We start from the raw sequence: 23,084 nt of genomic DNA, 5'->3' as shown, positions 1-23,084 counted from the left end.
TTGTCCACTCACTATTCTATGCATCTCATCCCCTCCTCATTCGTCCTCTCCATTCCTCAAGAATCAGCTCGGGCTGCAAGGCCCTGGACAGGAGCCCTCCCCAGCACGGCCTAGTAAGTGCCAGGCCCATGTCACAGTTTGCGTCATCTTACTGGCTGTTTATCGCTTGCCCTAGACTGTGAACCCTCTGATAACAGAGACCCCAGGAATCCTGGAGCCTCAGCCACCTGGACTTGGATCCAGCTCTGGCACTGATTAGCTGTGTGACCTTGGCAAGCTCCTTAATGTCTTTATGCTTCAGTTTTTTCATCTGTGATCATAATACTGCTTATCTCACCAGATTGGTATGAGAATTAAGTGGGTTAATATGTTAAAAGCACCTACAATACTAACTGAGGTCTGTTTAAGAGTCCACTGAGGTCTCTGCTATGTTGTAGCTGTGGTGGTGGTGGTGGTGGTGGTGGTGGTGGTGGTGGTGGTGTTCTTATTCTTGTTCTTGTTCTTGCTATTGCTCTTCCTCCTCCTCCTCTTCCTCTTCTGCTTCTTCTTCTCATCCTCCTTCTCCTTCTCCTTCTCTTCTTCTACTCCTTCTCCTTCTTCTTCTTCCTCCTCCTCCTCCCCCTTTTCATTATTTATATCCCCAGTGACTGGCACAGTGCATGGGACATAGTAAGTGCTTGATCAAATGTTTGGGACTTAATGCATGAATGAATGTAATCGTAGAGCGAATACTCAATAAAACTACAGTTATATTGTACTTTTCAAGAGCATAAACAACCAAAAAGTTCTGGTAATCATCTATTTCCCAACTATGTTATATAAGAAAAATCAATGCACCAAATGAAAAACTTAGGGTAGTCAATAATCCTGATCTTTGGGTAATCAAAGAAAGGTTGAATCATCTTCAGTACCATTTCCAGAGTATACATCACACTGCATTCTAAATTCATCAAAACTTGCTGTTGCCCAGTGGTATAGACAGCATTTCTTAAGTAACCAGGATATGTAAATTATCAAATACTCCAAGCCCCAACATCTCTGAATAAATGACCGCTTTGCTATATTTTAAGACAAAAACAATAGCATTCCTTAGGTATCACTATACATATTAGCTACCTCTTTGAACAAATGGAGGTTTATTTAGGGTTTTTTTTCTAAATGGTGTGTATCCACAAATGTTTTAATACACATTAATTTTGAGGAAGCTAAAATAATCTCAAATTCCCCTTTGAGGAGTAAATTCTAGAGTGTCCATGGGAGCCCTGGGAATAACAGAAATGAAAATAGCCAAGCGATCCTTACAGGGAAATTTCAATCAGAAGGATCACTGCTAACTTGCTGCCTACTTTTCTGCACTAAATTTAGGCCAGTCATGTGTTACCCAACATTTAAGCATATATTTGTCATTCCTGTTGATCTGTGCACATGGCTGCTCATCCATTTGAGTCACACCACAAACCTAGAAAGGCATGACCCATTTTCAGAAGTGCAGAAAGTTAGGTCAGCGGCCACATCTGAGGTGCCAAATCCTCTGTGTTAAATATTTATGGGGTACCTACGAGTAGAACTGCTCAAACAAATCAATATCTCCATGACCTTGAGCCAGTTTGCCTGGGAAGGCTATTTTCATTCACAGCTTCATACCTTTAATTCTCCAATGGAGGAAAGTAGTCCTGCCCCATAGGCCCGCAGTTGCCCTTCTTGCTTGCAAAGGCCAAATTCGATTGTGAAGAAATAGCACTGGAAAAAGAAAAAGAAGAAAAAAAAAAAAAAAAACATGGACACACATCCAGTGAACTAGTCAACATAGCTCTTCTCTAGAATAAAATGGCACCCAAAATAAAATGGTGCCCGGGGCATAATTTCTTCAACATTGTCAATTTAAATACATTTGAATTAAGAACATTCATTGAAATCTATTCTTTTGATTAACCATCCCTCCCTAGGTTAAAGGTTAATATGGAAAAGGTATCAACTACTAAGAGTTTCATGCTGAGTGGATTCAGAAACCCCATAAGTCAAATCACATCCCTGGCAATAATTTCAAAAATTAAAAAAAAAAAACTCAGAAATGAATGGCTACATCACAATCATACACCATAGGAATATACTACTGTAGGGGCACCTGGGTGGCTCAGCCAATTAAGCATCTGAATCTTGGTTTTGGCTCACATTATGACCTCATGGGTCGTGGTATCCAGCGCCCCATCAGGCTCCCTTCTCAGCAGGAGTCTGCTTGGATCTCTCTCTCTCTGCCCCTTCCACCCAGTTGCACATTCTCTCTCTCTCTCTCTCTCTCTCTCAAATCAATAAATAAATCTTTAAAAAATATATAATAATATGCTACTGTATTTACCAAGTTGTGTTTCAGTTGACATAATTAAGCTCATGCAAATGCGGAAAAATAACTTGGAATCCAGTGATCCCAAACCAATTTTTGCAGTTTGTTTATTCATTCAACAAGCATTTGGTGAGGACCTACGAGGTGCCAATGTTCAGTAAAGAAACAAGAGCAAGACCAAAAGAGCAAGTACGTGCTTACCAAATTACCAAAGCCACCGTTTTAGTATGAATTTTTAGTGAGATCTTAAATGTCTACCTACACATGCTACATTCATAGATTCAGGTACATGTGTGTATGTATGAAAAATAGGTATTAAGAACCATTTCATTGACCTGAGTTTCACCAGCATCAACAACTACAGCTTTTCCAAGACATTAAGATCTATAATTGTTTCTGTTGATTTTAGGAAATCAACCTAGACAGACAGAAACCTCTGTATAGCCAAAAATCTCACGATGCTCTTAAGAGAGTCTGAAATCACACTATTTTTGCTCTGAGAGAAAAGTGAGAAGTTGACAATGAGCAATACAAATTGCATCAAATTAACACTGTCCTGCATTAGTGATGATAGAGCACTGACAGTGTTGAGAAAGAAGAAGTTAAACACCCCTGAAAAGTGATGGAAAATGGTAATTATTTCTAGCCCACGGCAGTTTGCTCTATTTTCATTTGGAGGTTAAAATGTCCCCTGGTTCCCAAGGGTTTTATATTTTTTATTTTTTTATTTTTTATTTTATTTTTTATAAATTTATTTTTTATTTGTGTTCAATTTGCCAACATATAGAACAACACCCAGTGCTCATCCCATCACTGCTCACCTCGGTGCCTGTCACCCAGTCACCCCCGCCACCCGCCCACATCCCCTTCCCCCACCCCTACTTCGTTTCCCAGAGTTAGGAGTCTTTCATGTTCTGTCTCCCTTTCTGATATTTCCCACTCATTTTTTCTCCTTTCCCCTTTATTCCCTTTCACTATTTTTTATATTCCCCAAATGAATGAGACCATATAATATAAATGTGCGGATGACCTGTGAAGTTGAGGGAGCTGAATCTGAGGGACTGGCCATTGCAGATCATGGAGCCAAACCTCCTGAGGCAAAACTTCCTCTCTTGATTCACCTCCCTGCGAGGCTAAACGCACAGTCCTTCCTACCCCCTTCGTCCCCCACGATGCCCAATGGCGCTCCTGCTTACTTTGTTCTGACTCTTCTCTCTTTTCCATCATACCCCTTTTTTGACACGGTCTTTAACTTCTTTATGCATGACACACACCGTCCGTCCGTATCCCCACCCTAAACCATGAGCGCACGCATCTGCCCGTCGACAACAGGGGCTCCCCACCTCAGCACCACTGACATTCCAGGCTGGATCATGGCTGTGGGAGGCTCTCCTGTGATTATAGGATATATAACAGCATCCCTGACCTCCACTGACCAGATGCCAGTAGCACCCCCAATCCACTTGTAATGGCTCCGGGGGTGCGTGTGTCCCTTCAAATCATTATGTTTGTGTCCTTTGGATAAATCCCTAGCAGTGCCATTGCTGGGTCGTAGGGAAGCTCTATTTCTAACTTCCTGAGGACCCTCCACACCGTTCTCCAGAGCGGCTGCACCAGCCTGCCTTCCCACCAACAGGGTAAGAGGGTTCCCCTTTCTCTGCATCCTCGCCAACACCTGTTGTTTCCTGCGGTGTTCATCTGAGCCATTCTGACAGGTGTGGGGTGGGATCTCACTGCAGTTCTGATTCATATTTCCCTGATGCCCACCGATGTTGAGCATTTTTTCATGTGCCTCTTGGCCATGTGTAGGTCTTCTTTGGAGAAATGTCTGTTTGTGTCTCACTTGGCCCCACTCCTAATGAACTATGTGACCATAACCTCTCTGGTGTGTAGTTTTTCTGCCAATGACATTTACTCATCAATTCATTCATTCTACAAACACTCCTTGAGCACCTATTATATTCCAGAATCTGCTTTAGCTGCTAAGGATATGCAATGAACAAGGCAACAAAGTCCTTAATCCTATGAAGCATATTTGCTACTGGGATGAGATATAACAACAGAAATCAATATACAGGATAATTCCCAGTGGGATATGCGATATAAATAACAAATCCATGTAATAGGTCAGTATTAAGCAGGAGAAATGGCTGTTTTAGACGGCATAGTCAGGGAAGGCCTCTCTGAGGGAGTGATATTTAAGCTGCAACCCACTTGAAAAGCAGTCCTTTGTGCAAAGATCTTAGGGAAAGGACATTCCCAGCAGAGGAAGCAGGTGCAAAGGCAGGAACGGATTTGTATTTCCAAAGGCAGTGGGAAGTCACTGGAGGGGTTTCAGGCAAGAGACAGACATGTTCTGATTTAGTTTCAAAAAATCGTGCTAGAACTGGGTAAAGAACAGACCATCAGTGGGGCAAGAGCGGAAGCAGAGAGACCACTTAGGAGGCAGAGGCAGCCAAGGAGCTAGGAGGGTAGTGACTTAGACAAGGACCTGGGCCACGGGGGGGCACGGGATTGGGGGAAGTCAGCATCACAGAGGCCTCAGGAGGAGCACCAAAATAAGAGCTCTGAGTATGTGTTGAAAAGTTAAAATACAACCCTCAAGTCTGTCCTCCAAAAAAAATTATATATATATATGTATATAACTATATACTTATATATACATATATATATACTTATATACTTATATTACTATATATGCTTTTTAACATACTTTTATATTTTAATATAAAAATATACTTTTATATATTTATATATACTATATGTAGTTTTTAATATACTTTTATATTTTAATATAAATATATATAAAGTATAATAAAATACACTTATAATATTTTAATATATTATAATATTTAATGTATTTAATATAATATACTTATAATATTTTATAAAATATAAAGTATATTATACTTTTTATATATATACTTATATGTACTATATATACTTTTTAATATACTTTTATATTTTAATATAAATATATATAAAAAAGCATATTTTAATATACTTTTATATATATATACTTTTTTAATGTTTTTTAAGTAGCCTCCATGCCCAGTGAGGAGCCCAACACAGTGCTTGAACCCACAACCCAGAGATCAAGACCTGAGCTGAGATCAAGAGTCAGACACTTAACCGACAGACTCTTCCAAAAACTTTTGCACAATCCTGGGCACAGCGAGGGGAAACAGTCGTATAGTCAGAGAACAAGAGTCTGGGAAGTTCAGCCTCCTGTTTTCACCAATAGGAAAACCCAAGCTTAAGGAGATAAAAGTGGTTTACCTAGCACCAGCCTAGACGGTGACATTTAAGAGATCTAGAGCTCCAAATTCTTTTTAAAGATTTATTTATTTATTTATTCATGATAGACATAGAAAGAGAGAGAGAGAGAGAGGCAGAGACACAGGCAGAGGGAGGAGTGGATCCATGCAGGGAGCCCGATGTGGGACTCGATCCCGGGACTCCAGGATCACACCCTGGGCCAAAGGCAGGTGCCAAACCGCTGAGCCACCCAGGGATCCCCTAGAGCTCCAAATAGCTCAACGTCTGTCACATTTTCAAGTTTCTAGGTAAAAGCCTAAACAGATGCATGATCCTCCCTTATGACCAAAAATGGAGAAACAAAAGCCTAAAGGAGGAAAAAAACAGAGTCTCATCGCAGGTTCTTAGCGTGCTTTTGGCGGATTCCCTAATTTATGTTGCATTTATAGCACATGAGATTAAAAAAAAATCCCTGGAGCCTTAACATTGGATACAGAAGAGTTTATAAATGAATGAATGAATGAATGAATGAATGAATAAATAATAAATATTTTTTTAAAATAGATTAATTAATTAATTAATTAATTAATTAAAAAAAAAACAGAGAGAGAGCCAGAGAGCTATCATGTCCCAAAGCCTCCAAAACCTCCGGTGCCAGCTATAGGAGCATTCGGGTCAGCCTGGTAAGGGCCTTCTTCATTTTCCCCGTGCTTCATCAGTGCCCATGTGATGATCTAAATCAAAACAGGCTGAGAGAAGCCCTGAGAATGTGCGGCATGCCTATACTGGTCCTCACACACGTTGGGCATCCCCTCCTATTTTAAGGCAGGAATCAAAGGTCCTCATCAACTCAACCAAAGGTTGAAGGTTAAATACATCAGCACGGGGATCCCTGGGTGGCGCAGCAGTTTAGCGCCTGCCTTTGGCCCAGGGCGCGATCCTGGAGACCCGGGATCAAATCCCACATCGGGCTCCTGGTGCATGGAGCCTGCTTCTCCCTCTGCCTATGTCTCCGCCTCTCTCTCTCTCTTTCTCTGTGACTATCATAAATAAATTAAAAAATTAAAAAAAAAATACATCAGCACGTCTTTGGTCCCCGGGCCTGTCGAATCGGGGCCAGCTCAGAGGACAGAGCCAGCGTGCGTCTTCCTTCCTGTCACTCCACACCTCGCCTGGGAGTCCTTCCAGAAACCCTGACCTCACACAGCCCCATCTGCTCGCTCTCTGTCCACCCTGGTTCCACAGCCTACCCCCGGCCCCCGGGGAATCAGACCTTTTACTCTAAGACAGCTTTCCATTTGCAGCTCCATGTATGGCTAACGGACAGAGAGAAACGGCAAATGTGCCCAAACCTCCAGGGGTGGCAAAAATTTGAATTATGGACCTGCTCAGGACAATTTTTCTCTGTTTTCAACACTGGTGGAGACCTCACAAGACAGAGTGCCCTGGGCAGGATCACAGATGGGCCAGCTGGGACAGCGGCACGCGGCGTCTTGCCTGGCTTTAGATGCAAGGCCTGCTTAGAGCTGGACCGGACGACCCCTCAAAGACCTTTCAGGATTCAAGGATAATTGCTTCCCGATATTTTAAGAAAATATAATTTGTTTTCTTCAGAGTGCTCTCCAGATGTGGATCTGTGACATATCCTCCCTAGAGATTCACCACATAAGTATCCTACCTATTAACAAAACCAAGCAAAAAAAATAAAATAAACCACCACCCAAAAACCCTGAATGTTATGAGAACACCTGTAAAAGAGAACTGTAGACCTTTGGCCACTGATGTCTTTCCAACAGAAACGAATAATACCAAGACTATCACCTCCCAAATTAAAGGGAACCTTTCATCAGAGCTGATGTGCGTGCATTCCAAATTCCACAGCCCACTAATTATATGTAATTATTTATAAATATTTTATTTGAATGTAATTACATATAATCATTAGCTGAAAGCCAAAACAGGAGTGATAGATCAGACCTCTTGCACCGAAGAAGAGCAGATTCCTTTACACGCACGCCGCCCTCGGGCAGCCAGGCGTGAGCACCAGGCCGCAGGGCCCGGGAGCTGGGAGCTGGGAGCCGGAGCTGGGAGCTGGGCCACCCACTGCTGCCAGTGCATCCTCACGGGCGGGGACCCAGGGCCGAGGCCGCAGGTGCAAGTGGCCCTGCAGGGTGATGTACCCAAGCCGACAATGCTGCCGAGAAACCGCCTCTGAGCACCCAGGGCTTGGCCTAAGTTCCCCGCTATTCCAATCTTCCAACGACTCAAGTCCTACGCACCTGCATGGGTCTCTCAGGTGTTCACTGACCTGCGTTCCTCGCCAGACCCCGAGTCCCCAAGGAGCAGGGCCATGTCCACCTGCTTCACAGTGGGCTTCCGACTGCCCGACACATGATAGGGGTTCAGCAAATGTTTGCAGAATAAAGAAATGAACGGGTCTCAGTGGCGTCCGTCGGAGCTGCGGGAAAGGCAGCTGGTCCGGAGTCGGTGGGGCCAGGCCTTTGTCAAGGCAGCTTCGTGAGGAAGCCGAATGCAGTGCCCCCGTTGCACTGACTAGAGCTCTGACTCTCACCTCGGAAGCACAGTCCTCTCCTCGGGAGCTGAGCGGGGAAGGCGAACAGCCCAGGAGGAGTTTCTGTGAGTCCCGACCGCGCCGCTGCTCCCCACATGGCCCATTCCGGTGCGTGGCCGTGCTTTATCATAGAGGACTTTTCACCGCTGCCGTGAGATGCCAACACGGGGCCCCTGAGCACCAACGCAGAGACACACCCAAGATGCGTCCAAACGGGCCAACGGCATCCTCTGGGACTCCTCCGGGAGCTTTTCTGTGGCTCTGGCACGAATGCAGCCGTCGCACAGCCAAGCTGCAGGCCCCTGGCTGGGGTTCTCTGCAACCTGAGCTCCTTGGGGGGAACAGCGGACCCCTGAACCCCAAATGCATTGCTTTCTTTTGCTGGGAAAGGAGTGCCGCCTGTGTCAGCGAGCCCAGCATTGCTCCCAGGGGCCTGCAAAGTTCGGTCGGGAATCCGCTTTTCATGCGCTCTCACGGGTGCGCACAACGTGTGTCCATGTGTTCCTGGAGCTGTTTCCCCCAACTGGCCTTTCTCTATGTTCACTCAGCGGAGGCGAGCTATTAACCCCGGGGAGGCCTCCCCCATCTCCGGGGAGAAGCTTGGCGTCTTTTGGGGAGGCCTTACCTTTACTATTTATGGGTGAAATGCTTTCCATTGCAAAGTAGCCCGTGGCCTCCCCGGCAACCCCTGTAATACGGGCTCCAGAGTCTGCACTTCTCAAGGCAACCGCGGAGTCGCTGCAAGGTAGAGAATCACTCAAGGTCGCACGGGGTGTCCCCTGCCCTCCAGTCTCACAGACACGGCCCCCCAGACATCCAAGTGCACAGTCACGTCGAATGGGCTCTCTGCAGGCCCCGGGCACTCGGCACTAGCCAAGCAGCTTCATGATGCCCTGTGGCGTCAGCCCTCAAGAGCTCTATGGGATCCACTGGAGTAGGAGCCTCACCACAAGGATGAAGAAGCCAGGGCACAGAGTTCAATTAGCCTATCCTACATGGCCCACAAAGCGGTGACAGGGCCCAGATGGGAACCTCGGTCACTAGGCCCTAAAGCTGGCACTCAGAGTCACCCACTAACAGGACGGCTCCTAGCAGGTCCCGAAGGGCACACAGGCTCAAGGGAAGCCACACAGGGCCGTCCACGTTGCTCAGTCTACTCCATGCCAGCCCTCCCTCTTGCTCCCCGCCGGTATGCTTATCTGAGATCAAGTGCCATGGGGAAGGGTATTTATTGACTTTCTGCAAAAAAAGAGAACAACAGGGGGGATGAATACGGATTAGATAAAAGTCGCACTCACCCATAAGGACAACCTAATGCAAAATTAGCAAACAGGAGACTAAAATACGTGGGGAAACCCATTTTTAATTAAAAAGTGGCATCCGCTAACTTGTTCCTCCAACATTAAAGACAAAAGGAGGAGCCCGCAAAACTCATTAGCGGCCTACAACATTCACAGGACACTGCGCAGCCTACCTGAGTGAAAAGTCACAAGGCCCCTATTTCCAGAGTCCTTCCAATTTATTCTTTCTTCTGTCCATATAATAGATACAGTCCCTCCCGACAGCACAGGTGTTTGATGAATGGATGGACACCTCCTTGCTCCTGTTTCCAAGGCCAGGGCTCCCTCTACTAGGTTCTTACTTGACATGGCAAGACAGCCCCGGAAAAACGAGAAGGCCACCTACCCAATGTCAACAGTGGTTACTGCCACTCTGATATTACAAATGATCTCTATATTCTCTTCCTTCCTCACCCATTTTTTTTTTTTTACATTTTGTTTTCCTCCAGGGAATATATGTCACTTTCATAATAAGGAAGAGAAATAGAGCATTTTTGTAAAGACTTTTCAACCAAGGGGGTCCCCAAGTCACCCTGCCCCAGCCCTCCCTCCACCGCCGAGGGAATGATTGTTTCTGGACACCATAAAGGACAGACTGGCAGGCCCTGAAAAGAGCGATGAAGGCCCATGGGTGATTTATTCCCCTCCACCCTCCTAGCATTTCTTACTTACACCCACTGCGGATCCAAGCCCTCCAATGACAGCATTTTCATTCTCTGGGAAACCTTCCCCACCCCAAAATCCACTCATTGGGAACATGCCAGAAATGCCCATCTTTACAGTGACAAGCATATAAAACTCTAGGCAAATTACACTATTTCTAAGAAGGCAGCAAAGAGATTTTTAATCACCGCGTGTTCAGTCTCGTGCCGTGTTTCTCATTGTGCTTCCCTTCATTGTGGTGGCTCATAATGTACAGTAATACATTTTACATCTACTAAATGCATTTTGGGTTTTTATACCACGGTTCAGAAGAATAGCTTCGAAAATCCTTTTGACTCCTTTATTTGAAAACTACATTTGCAGAATGGGGTAATTAAATTCCTATAGTTCCATATAGTATCACCTCTGCTATTCCAGCTCATAAAAAAACTTAAAAAAAAAAAACCATCTTCCCCCTGATTTTGCCAGAAATGGAATTACACCACTGATATTTCTGTTAATACCACCGATATTTCTTGTTGCTTCTTTCTATTTCTTGTTAATACAAGTCTAAGATTTTGAGTCTCCTCCATTTATAGTTCAACCAGAAAACTCCTTCTTTTGTATGTCTTTGTGGAAATTTCAAATGAGTGCAGAAATCTTCTGTCCTTGATGAATGCAGACTAGCTTACTTTGAGGAGAAAAGGTAAAGAAGGGCTCAATGTCGGGGCTTCTGAATCACAGGAAGAAGTTATCTCTAGACAAAGAGCTGGAGGATTTAGGGCTTTAAGATGACTCTAAAGTTAGGAAATCAGTAATACAGAAGCTTCAGTGCAGTTAGGATTTCTTGGGTAATGGCCTGAGAATGACGTAGACAGGGGCGGGACATACGCCACGGAAGTGTTTAATTTCACTTGCTCCTCATTCGGCCTCAGGTAGGAGATAGACTATGCTCATCTTAAAGAAGACACTGGAGGCAAGAAGTGGTAATGGAACTTGTCCTGGAATGCAAGCTCAGGAGGCAGCCCAGGCGGGATGCAGATCAAGAGGACAAGAGATAAAAAAAAAAAAAAAAAAAAAAAGAAGACGAGAGATAACAAAGGATGTGAAGACCTGTTAACTCTCCCGCCCTGTTAGTAGGAGTGGAAATTGGTGCAGTGACTATGGGAAGTCATACGGAGCTTCCTCGAAAAGTCAAAAATAGAGCTGCCCTATGAGTTAGCGGTGCCGCTTCTGAATACATATCCAAAAAAGAATGAAAATGGGGTATTTAAAGAGGTACGTGGGCTCCCGTGTTTACTGTAGCATCATCCAAAACAGCCAAGGTAGAGAAACAACGGGAGCGCACAGACACACGCATCGACACGGGGCACTCAGCGGAACCGTATCCAGCCCCGAGGAAGAAGAGGCCTCTGCCCGTGGCAGCCACATGGATGGACCTGGAGGGCACCCTGCTAAGTGCCAAAGGCACACAAAGATGAACACCGTAAGAGCTCACTCTACAGGGAACATGAACAAAGCCAAACTCATAGAAATGGAGACTAGGATGGTGGCGACCAGGACTAAGGAGAAAGGTGGAGGTGGGGGGTGGGGGGTGGTCAAGGGTACAAACCTCCAGGTAGAAAACGAAGACGTCCTGGGGCCCTTAATGTCCGGTAGGATGACTGGACTCAACCATCCCGTGTTACATCCTGGACGTCACTAAGCGAACGCATCATCACCAAAAAGAAGTGGTAACTACGTGGCACGACACAGGCACCGGCTAGCGACACACCCACGCTGCCATATGTAAGTCAAATCGGCACGCGGTAGACGTCCCACTTCCCCCAGGTTGGGTCAATCATACCGCAATAAAGCTGGAGAAAGTAAAAGAAAAACAAAAAGCGGGCGCTCAAGCCCCACTGGATTAACTTCAGGGTACCACACCGCACGCTGCCCGCCGGGCCCCCCAGAAGCAGCTTCACCAGGCGCCAAGAGGCGCCAGCTGCCGGCTCACGGGCTCCCGCGTGGATAAAACCTAGTGGGCACAGGGATCCCTCAGAACATGGAGAACAGAACAGCTACCAAAGCAGCCCCACCACTGAGTCTCCAAGTGTCCAAAATTGGTTGTCGGGGGATCCCTGGGTGGCGCAGCGGTTTGGCGCCTGCCTTTGGCCCAGGGCGCGATCCTGGAGACCCGGGATCGAATCCCACATCGGGCTCCCAGTGCATGGAGCCTGCTTCTCCCTCTGCCTGTGTCTCTGCCTCTCTCTCTCTCTGTGACTATCATAAATAAATAAAAATTAAAAAAAAAAAGTGCAAAATTGGTTGTCGGGCTTCTCTCCCCCTTACCTGCAGTTGCACAATGGCTCTCTCCGCAGGCCCTGGGATACAGTCTTAAATGACAAAGAAAGATTTGAGCTGCAAAAATATGCAACTAGGGGCACCTGGGCGGCTCCGTGGGTCAAGCGTATGCCTTCGGCTCAGGCCACGATCCCGGGGCTCTGGGGTGAGGCCTGCATCCAGCTCCCTGCAGGGAGCCTGCTTCTTCCTCTCCTCCCAGCTTGTGCTCTATCTCTGTGTCTCTCTTCAGATAAATAAATAAAATCCTCAAATACACACACACACACACACACACACACACACACACAACTATTCTGGATTGCAAATCGATTCGTTTTTAACCACAGCGAGCAAGGTAGGGCTCACTTTTTAATTCCAAATAACGACGGCGTCCTCATCATAACAGAAACGGATGGCGATCCGCTCCTAATGGCAAGGATGACTAAGATAAGTGACACACACACACACACACACACAGGGAAAACCATCTCAGCTGTGACACCAAAGTTCTCAAAAGAGAGCTATCGTCAGAAGGAAGTGAGGCCTTGGCGCGCCCAGGCCCAAGAACACTACCAGGAAAACACTGAAAAAGTTATGCTTTCTGGGGCTAGCAGAAGTGCAGCGTTCCTACAAGGTGCTACTGTTTTTCTATATGCACAGAATACATAAAAACGAAAGAAATGCATTGGAGCAGATATTATCGACTTTTAATTAAGTCACCCTTAGAAATAACACACACACCGATCATCTGCCCAAACATCTCAATTAGGAATGTACAAGAGTGCATTCCTTCCAGCTTTCTGTCAGCTTTGTACCAAATGATCCAAACAGCTGAACTAGTTCAAAGACTCTACATGGAGGAGATAAGCCTGGGGCTTATTTCAAGCTTTCTGTAGAGATACCGAAGTGGTCATTTTTAGTGTCATCCATCTTCAGAAAGAACTAGAGCTGGGCATGCGTCTCTTAAAAGCATATCTACATTCCCCAATCCTAGCCAGGTAGGCAAAGACCCAGGAAACAAGCCAATGTCCTCCCGCGGGCAGGAAAATACTAATTAGCAATTCATAAACCAAGGTTACCTCTACCAGTGGACTTCTGGTGTGAATTACAGTCGATTGTTAGTTGCAGACTGTACGTTTCATTACCGCTCTCAGCATGGGAAAGTCCTGGTTATAACTGGAAATCCAAACACACTTGATTCATGACCATCAGAAGCCCCAGTCAATGCAAACTCTCTTACTTGGAACAAATAAATTATTTCTTTTGATAAAGTACAAACAGAACCTTAGGTTATTAATTCTCTGACAGTCTTACTCTGGAGGGAAAAAAGAATGAAGCTGGTGATCAAGTCTCTGTTCACAGTGAATTGTACCCTTTCAAAAATCATTCTAGACTTGTGTCTCCTCAACTGTGTTCCTTGGAATATTCAAAGCTCAAGATGCTAACGTGTGTTCTGCAAAGAGAGCCTCACAACCATATAATGTATTAACTGGATTCTCGAGTTCACTATTTTCACATTTCCAATATGGAGCTTTGTCTTACAATGTTAAAAACTTTGCTAAGTCTTTTTTCTCCAAAAAAAAAAAAGAAAGAAAGAAAGAAAAAGAAAAGAGAAAAAAGAAAAGCAGCTCTTAAATTAAGACTATATTTTACAACCAATTCCATCTTAACACGGATGAAACACGGTAAGTTCACAGAAATGACTTTTTTTCATTACCTGTGGAGATTCACCTGGCACATTACCACATTAAAGTCTCTGGAAAGTCCTACACTTTACAGACAAAACGGTTTTCTTTATTTAACTCAATGTTTCCCAGACATACTTGCCCATGGATCCCTCCTTTTCGAGGACTCACGATAGCATTTCAGGAGACTGGCGTTCTGGGGAAGACCACTCATTGTTTTATTACCCTTGGCCAAGACTCTTCTCTCATCAGCTTTCCAAGACCCAGGGACAGAAACCTTCAATCATAAAGTGAAGGTGAACATGTTTCAGGGTTGACAGAACGGAATGGATGACCAAAAACTCTCTACAGGGAGAAAATTCCAGCTGGGCCAGAGGCCGATTCATTCTGCTTGGAGACATCCGCGGTGCATTCGTACAGAGTGCCTTCTCCAGTGCCTTTGCGGTGTGAGAAATGAACAGACTGAATTGAAGCCACCTGCTCGGTAGGATGGGACATCCCGGAGGATGGGAGGCACTGTTGGGTGTAAGGACCCCTGTACGTTTCCCAACATCTGGAGGGAAGAGAAGCCAATATTCTTCTAGGATTGGTTCCTAAATTTACTTCATTGGCAGGTCACCACATGTGCATTCTCGTAAAATTGAATAATATAAGTCATATGGCCAAAGCACCGGCGGGAGAGTTTGAGGGCAGACACTCCACATGGAACCAATAACACAGCGCTCATGGACACCAGCACCTATTTTTAGGCTCAAGCTAAGTCTTAAATAAAGTCATTTCATGCCAATACCCTACTAACTCAGTTTGTAGAAAAAGTATCAAACTGTGGAAAGAGGACTAGAAGACTAGCCTGGGCTGAAAGGACGCTCAGGCCTTGTCTAACAGGCTCTCCTGCCCGGCAGCTCAACTGCTTCTCTGGGACCAGCAGCGTCCGCAGCACCCAGAATCTTGTCGGAAGCGCCAGCGCGCAGGCCCCATCCCAGACCTACTTGATCAGAAGCTGCCTTTTGAACGTAAAGACTGCTAACTCTGGGAAACCAACTAGGGGTGGTGGAAGGGGAGGAGGGCGGGGGGTGGGAGTGAATGGGTGACGGGCACTGGGGGTTATTCTGTATGTTAGTAAATTGAACACCAATAAAAATTTTAAAAAAAAATAGAAGAAAAAAAAAAAAAAAGAAGCTGCCTTTCAGCAAGATCGCCGGGTTAGTTTCCAGATATTGTGGTCTGAGCGGCACTGACCAGGGATGGGAGGTGGTGTCTGACCCCACTGAGGACTCATCAGGGCTCGGATGCGGTGACGCCAGGCCCCAACTTGTTAAGATGGATCAACGGCAAGTGATGTCCGCCAGGTAGGAAAGACCCTCTCAAGGTTAGGGGGGTGCAGTCCCGTAGGACATACACCATTTGCACCTTATTCCAGGATTCTCTCTTTCAGGGATGACGTGATCTCAGTCCCTCCAATTCTTCCTTGAGCGACGTTTATCATCCTGCTTGTCCCTCAGTGACGAGTCACGTAAACCTTTGGCACATGCTCAGCCCACACGCATGGCAATCACGCTGGTAACTGTTCCCAGTTCCCTTCAGAAACAGTCGTCTCTTGACAGATCTGGGATACTCAACCTGGGGGGAACACTGCAAGGGCCACCTTTCCTTGGGGAAAATGGTGAGCAAACAGTTAGCAAGCACACCTACTAGGCCAGAGATGAAAACCCATGGGCCCACCCCTCACGGAAGGTAGGTCTACTGTATGGTCTGACCTCAGACACGAGGCCGGCAGCTGAGAGCCGGTGCTCCCCTTCAGCTCGCAGACACGGTGTGTAGCCAAAGGACATTTTGTTTTGTTTTAATTTCTGGATTTGGAGGCCTTTAGGTGTGACGTGTATTCTCCGGTTCTCCACAGGCTCCTATACTCCTCGTTATCGTGTATCAGGCTGTTTCACGCGCGTTTGCTACCTCTCTGGCCCCTGAAGGCATTCAGGTTTACAACCCTTAAAGAAGACACTAATCTGTGAAATCCACTTAAGCCAGCACTACAGTGGGAAATGGCTCGTCTCAAAATCATAGCACACTCTAAGCAGCCCTTATTGGGAATATTCTTGCATATCTATCATGCACAGACCCCGGACAGCTCCGACGACTATGAAAAGACTGCAGCTGCCAAAACCTGGGGCCTTCTTCATTATCCACCAGAGGGAAAATTATTTACATGTATAACAATGCATCTGAAATACATTTTCCAATCATCAATTTCTGCAGATACAAGAGTTTCATTTAAACGGTTCTCAGAGCATAGAAACCCACTGCCCACGTAAACAACAGAGAGAGCTCCGTTCTCAAAACTGAGCGTTATTAAAATGTCAAAATAGGGGATCCTTGGGTGGCTCAGCGGTTTGGCACCTGCCTTTGGCCCAGGGCATGATCCTGGAGATCCAGCATCGAGTCCCACATCGACCTCCCAGCATGGAGCCTGCTTTTCCCTCTGCCTGTGTCTCTGCCTCTCTCTCTCTCTGGTATACATAAATAAAATCTTTTTAAAAAATAAAAAATAAAATAAAATGTCAAAATAAATACCATGCAGAAATACAGCAAGAAGAGGCACTACGGCCATCGGGCAATAGCCTGGCCGCTCTGAAACCAGACCCAGGAGTTCAAAAGCAGCTCCAGACCAGAGTTGAGTGAGGCCAATTAGTCCCAGTGGACTTTGTTTTCCTCCTTGGATGGATCTGCTGACAGCATATCACAGAAAGTTATTAAGAGTCTGCTTCCGCAGGCGTGACTCTCTGTTTCCTAAGTGCTTGACTTCACTAAACAAGGAAAAGCAGGCACTATATAAACAGAGTCATTAATAATACAAATCTCACCTAGAGTAAAAGAATAATATGGGCTGTCTCATTGCGCCGCATAAATGGTGATTTCCGTGGCTTTCCATTTGTTCTCTCTATGGATTTTTCTCCTTTGGTACATCTCATCTCTCATTTTACCCCAGTACTTCTTCAGGGGACTTAATGGGAACGACTTGGAGGAAATCAGCTAAGCACACCTCCATTTCTCACCTGGACAGTACGAGGCCTCGCCAACCACTACCCACACCCCCCCACACCCCCGCCAATGGACTTTTTACACCTCCCAGTGAGGCTTTAGTTAGTCCTTTGTCTCTTAGTTTTTGTAACTGGGTCATTAAATTGGGCTTTTCGCTACGGTATATGGCTTGAGGGTCATTCCTATGCAGTTATCCAACAGGCCATTTATACCAGGGTTTACTTTGAAATTGCCTGGCTAGAAGCTGTGTTTCCTTTCAAGACCACCTTCCAGTAGTTTTCTGCTCGCTTTGCTTTTCACCAAGAGATGGATGTGGTTTCAGAAGTCAAGAGCAATTTTAGTAGCATCTCAGGGAAAACCTCCCTAGCCTCTTCACACCGTGAGTACCTCCTCCACACTCCCCGTGTCCCTCAGAAAAAAATGCTTTCCAAATTTCTCTTCAGTCTGAGAAACACTTTTCAAAGAAAACAGGCAGCCTATGCAACTGGAAGCAACTGGAGGAAGTGGGACCGTAAGGCTTGCGAGAGGCAGGAAATCCGAGGGAGTTGGGGTGGGGGCTGCCCATATAAAACGGGGAGGAGAGAAATGGGTACATCAGGCAAAACTGCCGTGAGTCCTCCCCACCCAGCAAAGTCTCCATTGCATTTAGGAGGGACTGAAAATCTTTGGTGTTGAGGTCTTTTGCGAGTTTATACTCTCTTGGATTGGTTGGTTGGTTGGTTGGTTGGTTGGTTGGTTGGTTGGTTTGAATTATAGAAGCTGCTGCAAGATTCCAGGCAGGTTGGCTCCCCTGGGGTAGGAGGCTCCTTTATGTGGCACCAGTTCCTTCCTACATACAAATGAACCTCTCTGCCGGCCCTTGCTGGCGATTCTGAATCCCGGTCTCCACTACTGAACTCAGAATTCAAACACATTTGGAAGATTCATCTTAAATACACGTCTGCATCTCTCTCCACAGGCATTAATATAAGTGGGGGGCGCCTGGGTGGCTCAGATGTGTGGGCATCTGATTCTTGATTTTGGCTCAGATCATGATCTCAGAATCGAGAGATCAGAATCGAGCCCCGTGTAGGGCTCGGCACTCAGCTCAGAGTCTGCCTGAGGTTCTCTCTCTCCCTCAGCCCCTCCTCCTGCTAGTGCTGTCTAAATTAATTAATTGATTAGCTAATTAATTAATTTTTAAGCCGACACTGACTCTGGGTTTTCAGTATTTTTGTGTACAAGGTCGTGAGCTCCTTGATGCAAGTACTACTTTTTTTTTGTCTTTTCCTATTCCTACCTCTTGGTACCTAGGACTCTTTAGCCATTTAAAGACTAACTATTGATTGACTTTTGCAGAGATGCAGGTACATTCTAGAAAAAAGGCAATGAAAAAAATGAGAGAAAGAGAGAGAGAAATGTGATTAATGACCTAACAATCTCTAACAGATGGAAGCATTTTTGGCGCTCGAGCAATCCACAGCCAAGGGTATTAGATCATGCTAAGGAATGTAAGTTCCAAAAGAAAGCTTATTCATCCTACAAACTTACTGGTCCTAATAGAATATGTCTCAAGATACAAGTATTTGTTCCTTCTTGCAAATGTAAGACTAAAAAAGAATAATGCCCCCCTCTAGATGTCCTGCCCTCATCCCTAGAATATATATTATGTTTCCAGATATATTTAAGAATATGGACCTTGAAATGGGGAAGTTTTTGTGAACTATTAAGGGGATCCAATCTAATCACACAAGTCCTTAAAAGCAAAAGACCTTCCCCAGCTATATGCCAGTGAAGAGAGAGATGTGACAATGAAAGAAAAATCAGAGAGCTGCAATGTGGCTGGCTCTGAAGACAGAGGAAGGGGACCATGAGCCAAGGAATGCAGGCAGCCTCGAGACGCTGGAAGAAGCAAAGAAACAGATTCTTCCCTGGGGCCTCCAGAGAGGACACAGCCCTGCTGACACCTTAACTGTAATTCCGTGTCAGACGTCTGAGCATATGAAACCGCAGGGTAACAAGTTTGTGTTGTCTCTAAGCCACCTGCAATCGTTAACAGTAGTGATAGAAAACTAATACAAAAGGCAATCCTCGTTTTGAGCAAGTCCCTATAAACTGGGGCCTTTTGGCCCTGTTTGGCCCCCAAACCAGAGAGATTTCTTATTCTGGCTCAAACTGTCCCCCCAGTCCCCCTTCCCCCACTTTGCAACTTGGCTGACTGTGTCATCTTTCAAGATTCAGCACAAACTTTCTCTCCCCTGAAAGATCTTACTTTTACCCATATTAGGCTATAAATTTCCCAAACATGAGGACCATGGTATATTCTTGGTGAGTGTTCGTTTCAGTGACAGACTTCATTATCATTTGATGGAGCGTAAAAATAAGGCCCAATAAAACCACTTCCTTATCACTTGCTGGGATCCACAAACATTCCCATCAACAAAGTCCTACCTCATTCTGAGTCCTCCTCCCTTTGGACACATGCAGAAAGAGCCTGGCTGAGCTGAATCCCAGGCTGCGACTGTTTAGAGTCAGACAAGTAAGTAATACCTGCATCCCTGGTGAAGAAGAGTACACGCTGTAGGGGATCTGAAACCAGAAAGTTTCGAGGGAAATTTCCAAGGCATGGAAAACATTCTAAAATGTGGAGATTAAAGACAGAGCCAAGGTTTGAGAATTAAAGGGCAGAACTCGGTGGTGTGCTGGCCTTATAATATGTCTATGCACATTCACTCCGACACGCCTTCTTTCAAAGGAGCGTGGGCCCGAGTGAGTCCCCTCTGGGGAACACAATACGGGACGCGAACGATGCGTGATCAAGTCACAAAAGTGACATCACCACCTCCTCCCCTCAGTCTTTCTCTTTCTCCTCCACCCCGCCCCCACAACCCCCTCATTACTTGCTCTAAGGGAAGCGATCTGCCAATAGCCACATGGGTGAATTGTCTTGGCAGAGAACTCCCCCATCTTCAGAAAACTACAGGCCCAGCCCACATCTTGACAGCAACCACAGGATGAGTCCCTGAGCCAGAACCACGCGGCCAAGATGCTGCTCAAAGTCCCAAACACAGAAATCATGAGATAATAAATGTTCACTGGTTCCAGGCACAACGTTTTGGAGGTATTTGTTATGCAGTCATAGACGGCCAACATACACGAGACACCATCCCCAGGGCAGAGGTTGCCAATTGGAAGTCAAGATCCTGGTTCAGTCTACAAATATATTTTCCTCAGCTCATTATGTTTTTTTATGAGCCAAAACTCAAAAATCATTTAAATTCATCTAGAACTCTAGATTTCCAGTCTCTCTCAAGACCGTGACGACCTGGCAACACAAAGGCCACCCTCCAGTCTGGCAGCTGTGAGCGAGAACTGAGGGCCTGCCTCCCGCCACAGGTGCTGCCCAGCTCACCGGAGCCCCCATGCACCCCACTGACTATTCATCTCTACACCGACATGCACAGCATGGCTTTTGCACCAGTCTTTCTCTTAGATTAGGAAAATATTTCTCATTTCTTATATCTCTGTAAAAACTAGGAAACCCAAGATAAACTGAGGGCTTAAAATGAGTCTTAAGAAATCTAGGAGAATAGGGGCCCTTGGGTGGCTCATTTGGTTAAGCATCTGACTTTGGCTCAGGTCATGATCTCAGGGTCCTGGGATGGGGCCACGTGCTACAGGCTCTGTGCTCAGCGGGGAGTCTGCTTCTTCCTCTCCCTTTTGCCTCTCCTCTCCCCCTACTTGTGCATGCTCTCTCTTTTTCAAAAATAAATAAACAAAATCTTTAAAAATAAAAAAGGAAGAAAGAAGGAAATCTAGGAGAACATGCATTTCTTGGTGGGAGAGAAAAATATCCCTCCTTGCCTAATATGCCATCAATGAGTATTCGTGTCAGATACACACAACTTAAGAACCTAGAAGCTTTGCTCATCTAGGCAAAGGGGCTGGCCCCTGTAAATGAGCTGGCTAGAGCTGCTCTTTCTCACCCTGGGCTCTTTGAAATGGGATTAAAGTAAGGAAGATGAGCTTTGCTAGATTTGGCTTTGAGCATCTTAAAGAAAACCCCCAATATGACACCTCTCCTCTCGTATTGCTTGGTTTGAGAAAAACGTGGTTGAGAACACAGTAGCTACGAAGTCTTCTTCTGCTTCTGTACTTGTAATAATTGTTTAGCTTCAGCTGCTTATTGCTGACTCGAATTGTGTCTCACCACACCCATATTGACTAATCTGAAATAATCTCAAGCGCAACACCTACTTTTCCATAAATGCGTATATTACTATTCCTAATGTCTCTAGGAAATAAACACTGAACTAGAACAAGAGTCAACAAATTTTAGCACACAAACCAAATCTGGCCCATCACCAGCTTTAATAAATAAAGTTTTATTGGAACACATCCACACTCATTCATTTACATACTGTCTATGGCTGCTTTTGTACCACAGTGAGTAAGCTGAGTAGTTGTGACAGAGACTTTATGACCTGCAAGCCTAAAATATTTACTATCTAGTCACTCCCTGAACAAGAAGGATAAAATACAAATATTTTGATAGTTAATAAGCTAAGAACCCATTGTGCTTCAAAGGAACGCATGGGAAACATTGAATTTACCATGCCCTCTCCAGAATATTTGCCTTATAATTCAGTTGATAACACTAAAGCTTTCTTTCTCTTACAAATGGACATAAACACAATAGTTTTATAAATTGAAAATAAACTTACGGTGGCCAGTTTCTGAACATCTTCATCTGATGCTCCCAGAGATGCCAGGCCTATTTCTTGTGAAAACTGAGCAAACTTCGGATCTGCAAGTAGTGGGACGTGTCCCAGGAGTTCGTGACACGTGTCTCTGACAAGAAAAACATCATTTAAAAAAATGTTATACAAAAGGCTTTAAACTATCACAGGCAGAGCAAGACTTAAAATCCTACCTAGGGATCCCTGGGTGGCGCAGCGGTTTGGCGCCTGCCTTTGGCCCAGAGCACGATCCTGGAGACCCGGGATCGAATCCCACGTCAGGCTCCCGGTGCATGGAGCCTGCTTCTCTCTCTGCCTCCCTCTCTCTCTCTCTCTCTCTGTGACTATCATAAATAAATAAAAAATTTTAAAAAAAAATCCTACCTAGAACCTTGGCATTATAATTAAGCACCGTTACCAAATTCCATCAAGTCTAAGATTTTTAAACACCTTTTAACATCTCCGAAATCCAGATGCACCTTACACTTCACGGCATCTTAGATTATATGATATCCAATATTTGCAATAAATAATAGCAACTACTGACTTCAAGTGCTTACCAGATGCCAACCACACAGTAAGTGTTCTGTTACACACCCTGTCCCTATAAAATCCTCAGGAGAAACTTAGAGAATCATAGTAACGTATTAGTGCAAAATCCTAGAGACCAGGGGTGGGCAATCTATAGTTGCAGGACAAATCTGGCCCATGACCCATTTATAAATAAAGTTTAATTTTGAAGACAGCCATAGCCCATCGTTTATGTATTGCCTATGGCTCTTTTTAACTAAAACTGCAGAGTTGAGTAGTTGTGACTAAGACCATATGGCCCGCAAAGCCTAAAATATTTACTAGCGGGCCCTTTACAGAGAAAGTTTGCTATGGTGATAAAGCCAAAATTTGAATCCAGCTTATGGTGGCTTCTAAACTGTTGCCTTTAACTCTTAAGCTGCACCGCCTGCCATGTTACACTTTGCAGACCCCGGGAAACAGCAGAGGATAGTATTATCATCACCAAAGGGGCTTTTATCATAAACAAGTTGTCTGCCTATAACACAAGCAACTCCCTTGAGCCTGCACAGTGGGAAACCTTCCCAGTCCTCTGCTCCGTTAGCCTGAATGAGGAAATAATAGAAGCTCAGGTCTGCTCTTGTTTGCCTGAGCTTC

General features: G+C 45.2%; 1 protein-coding gene across 1 annotated transcript in view; it reads right to left on the bottom strand.

The window, feature by feature from the left end:
* TPH2 (tryptophan hydroxylase 2) overlaps positions 1 to 23,084 on the bottom strand; it is an 84,829-nt gene that overhangs the window by 8,299 nt on the left and 53,446 nt on the right. The window contains exons 8-9 of the mRNA XM_035696553.2: positions 21,903 to 22,029; positions 1,645 to 1,740 (exon numbers count right to left, since the gene is read on the bottom strand). Of these exons, the coding sequence (XP_035552446.1) occupies positions 1,645 to 1,740; positions 21,903 to 22,029 (223 nt within the window). The remainder of the gene's footprint in view (positions 1 to 1,644; positions 1,741 to 21,902; positions 22,030 to 23,084) is intronic.

This window comes from Canis lupus, chromosome 10, assembly GCF_003254725.2.
Source record: "Canis lupus dingo isolate Sandy chromosome 10, ASM325472v2, whole genome shotgun sequence".
NCBI lineage: Eukaryota > Metazoa > Chordata > Mammalia > Carnivora > Canidae > Canis > Canis lupus.
Note: the sequence above shows the minus strand (reverse complement) of the source record. Positions and strands in the feature narration are given on the sequence as shown.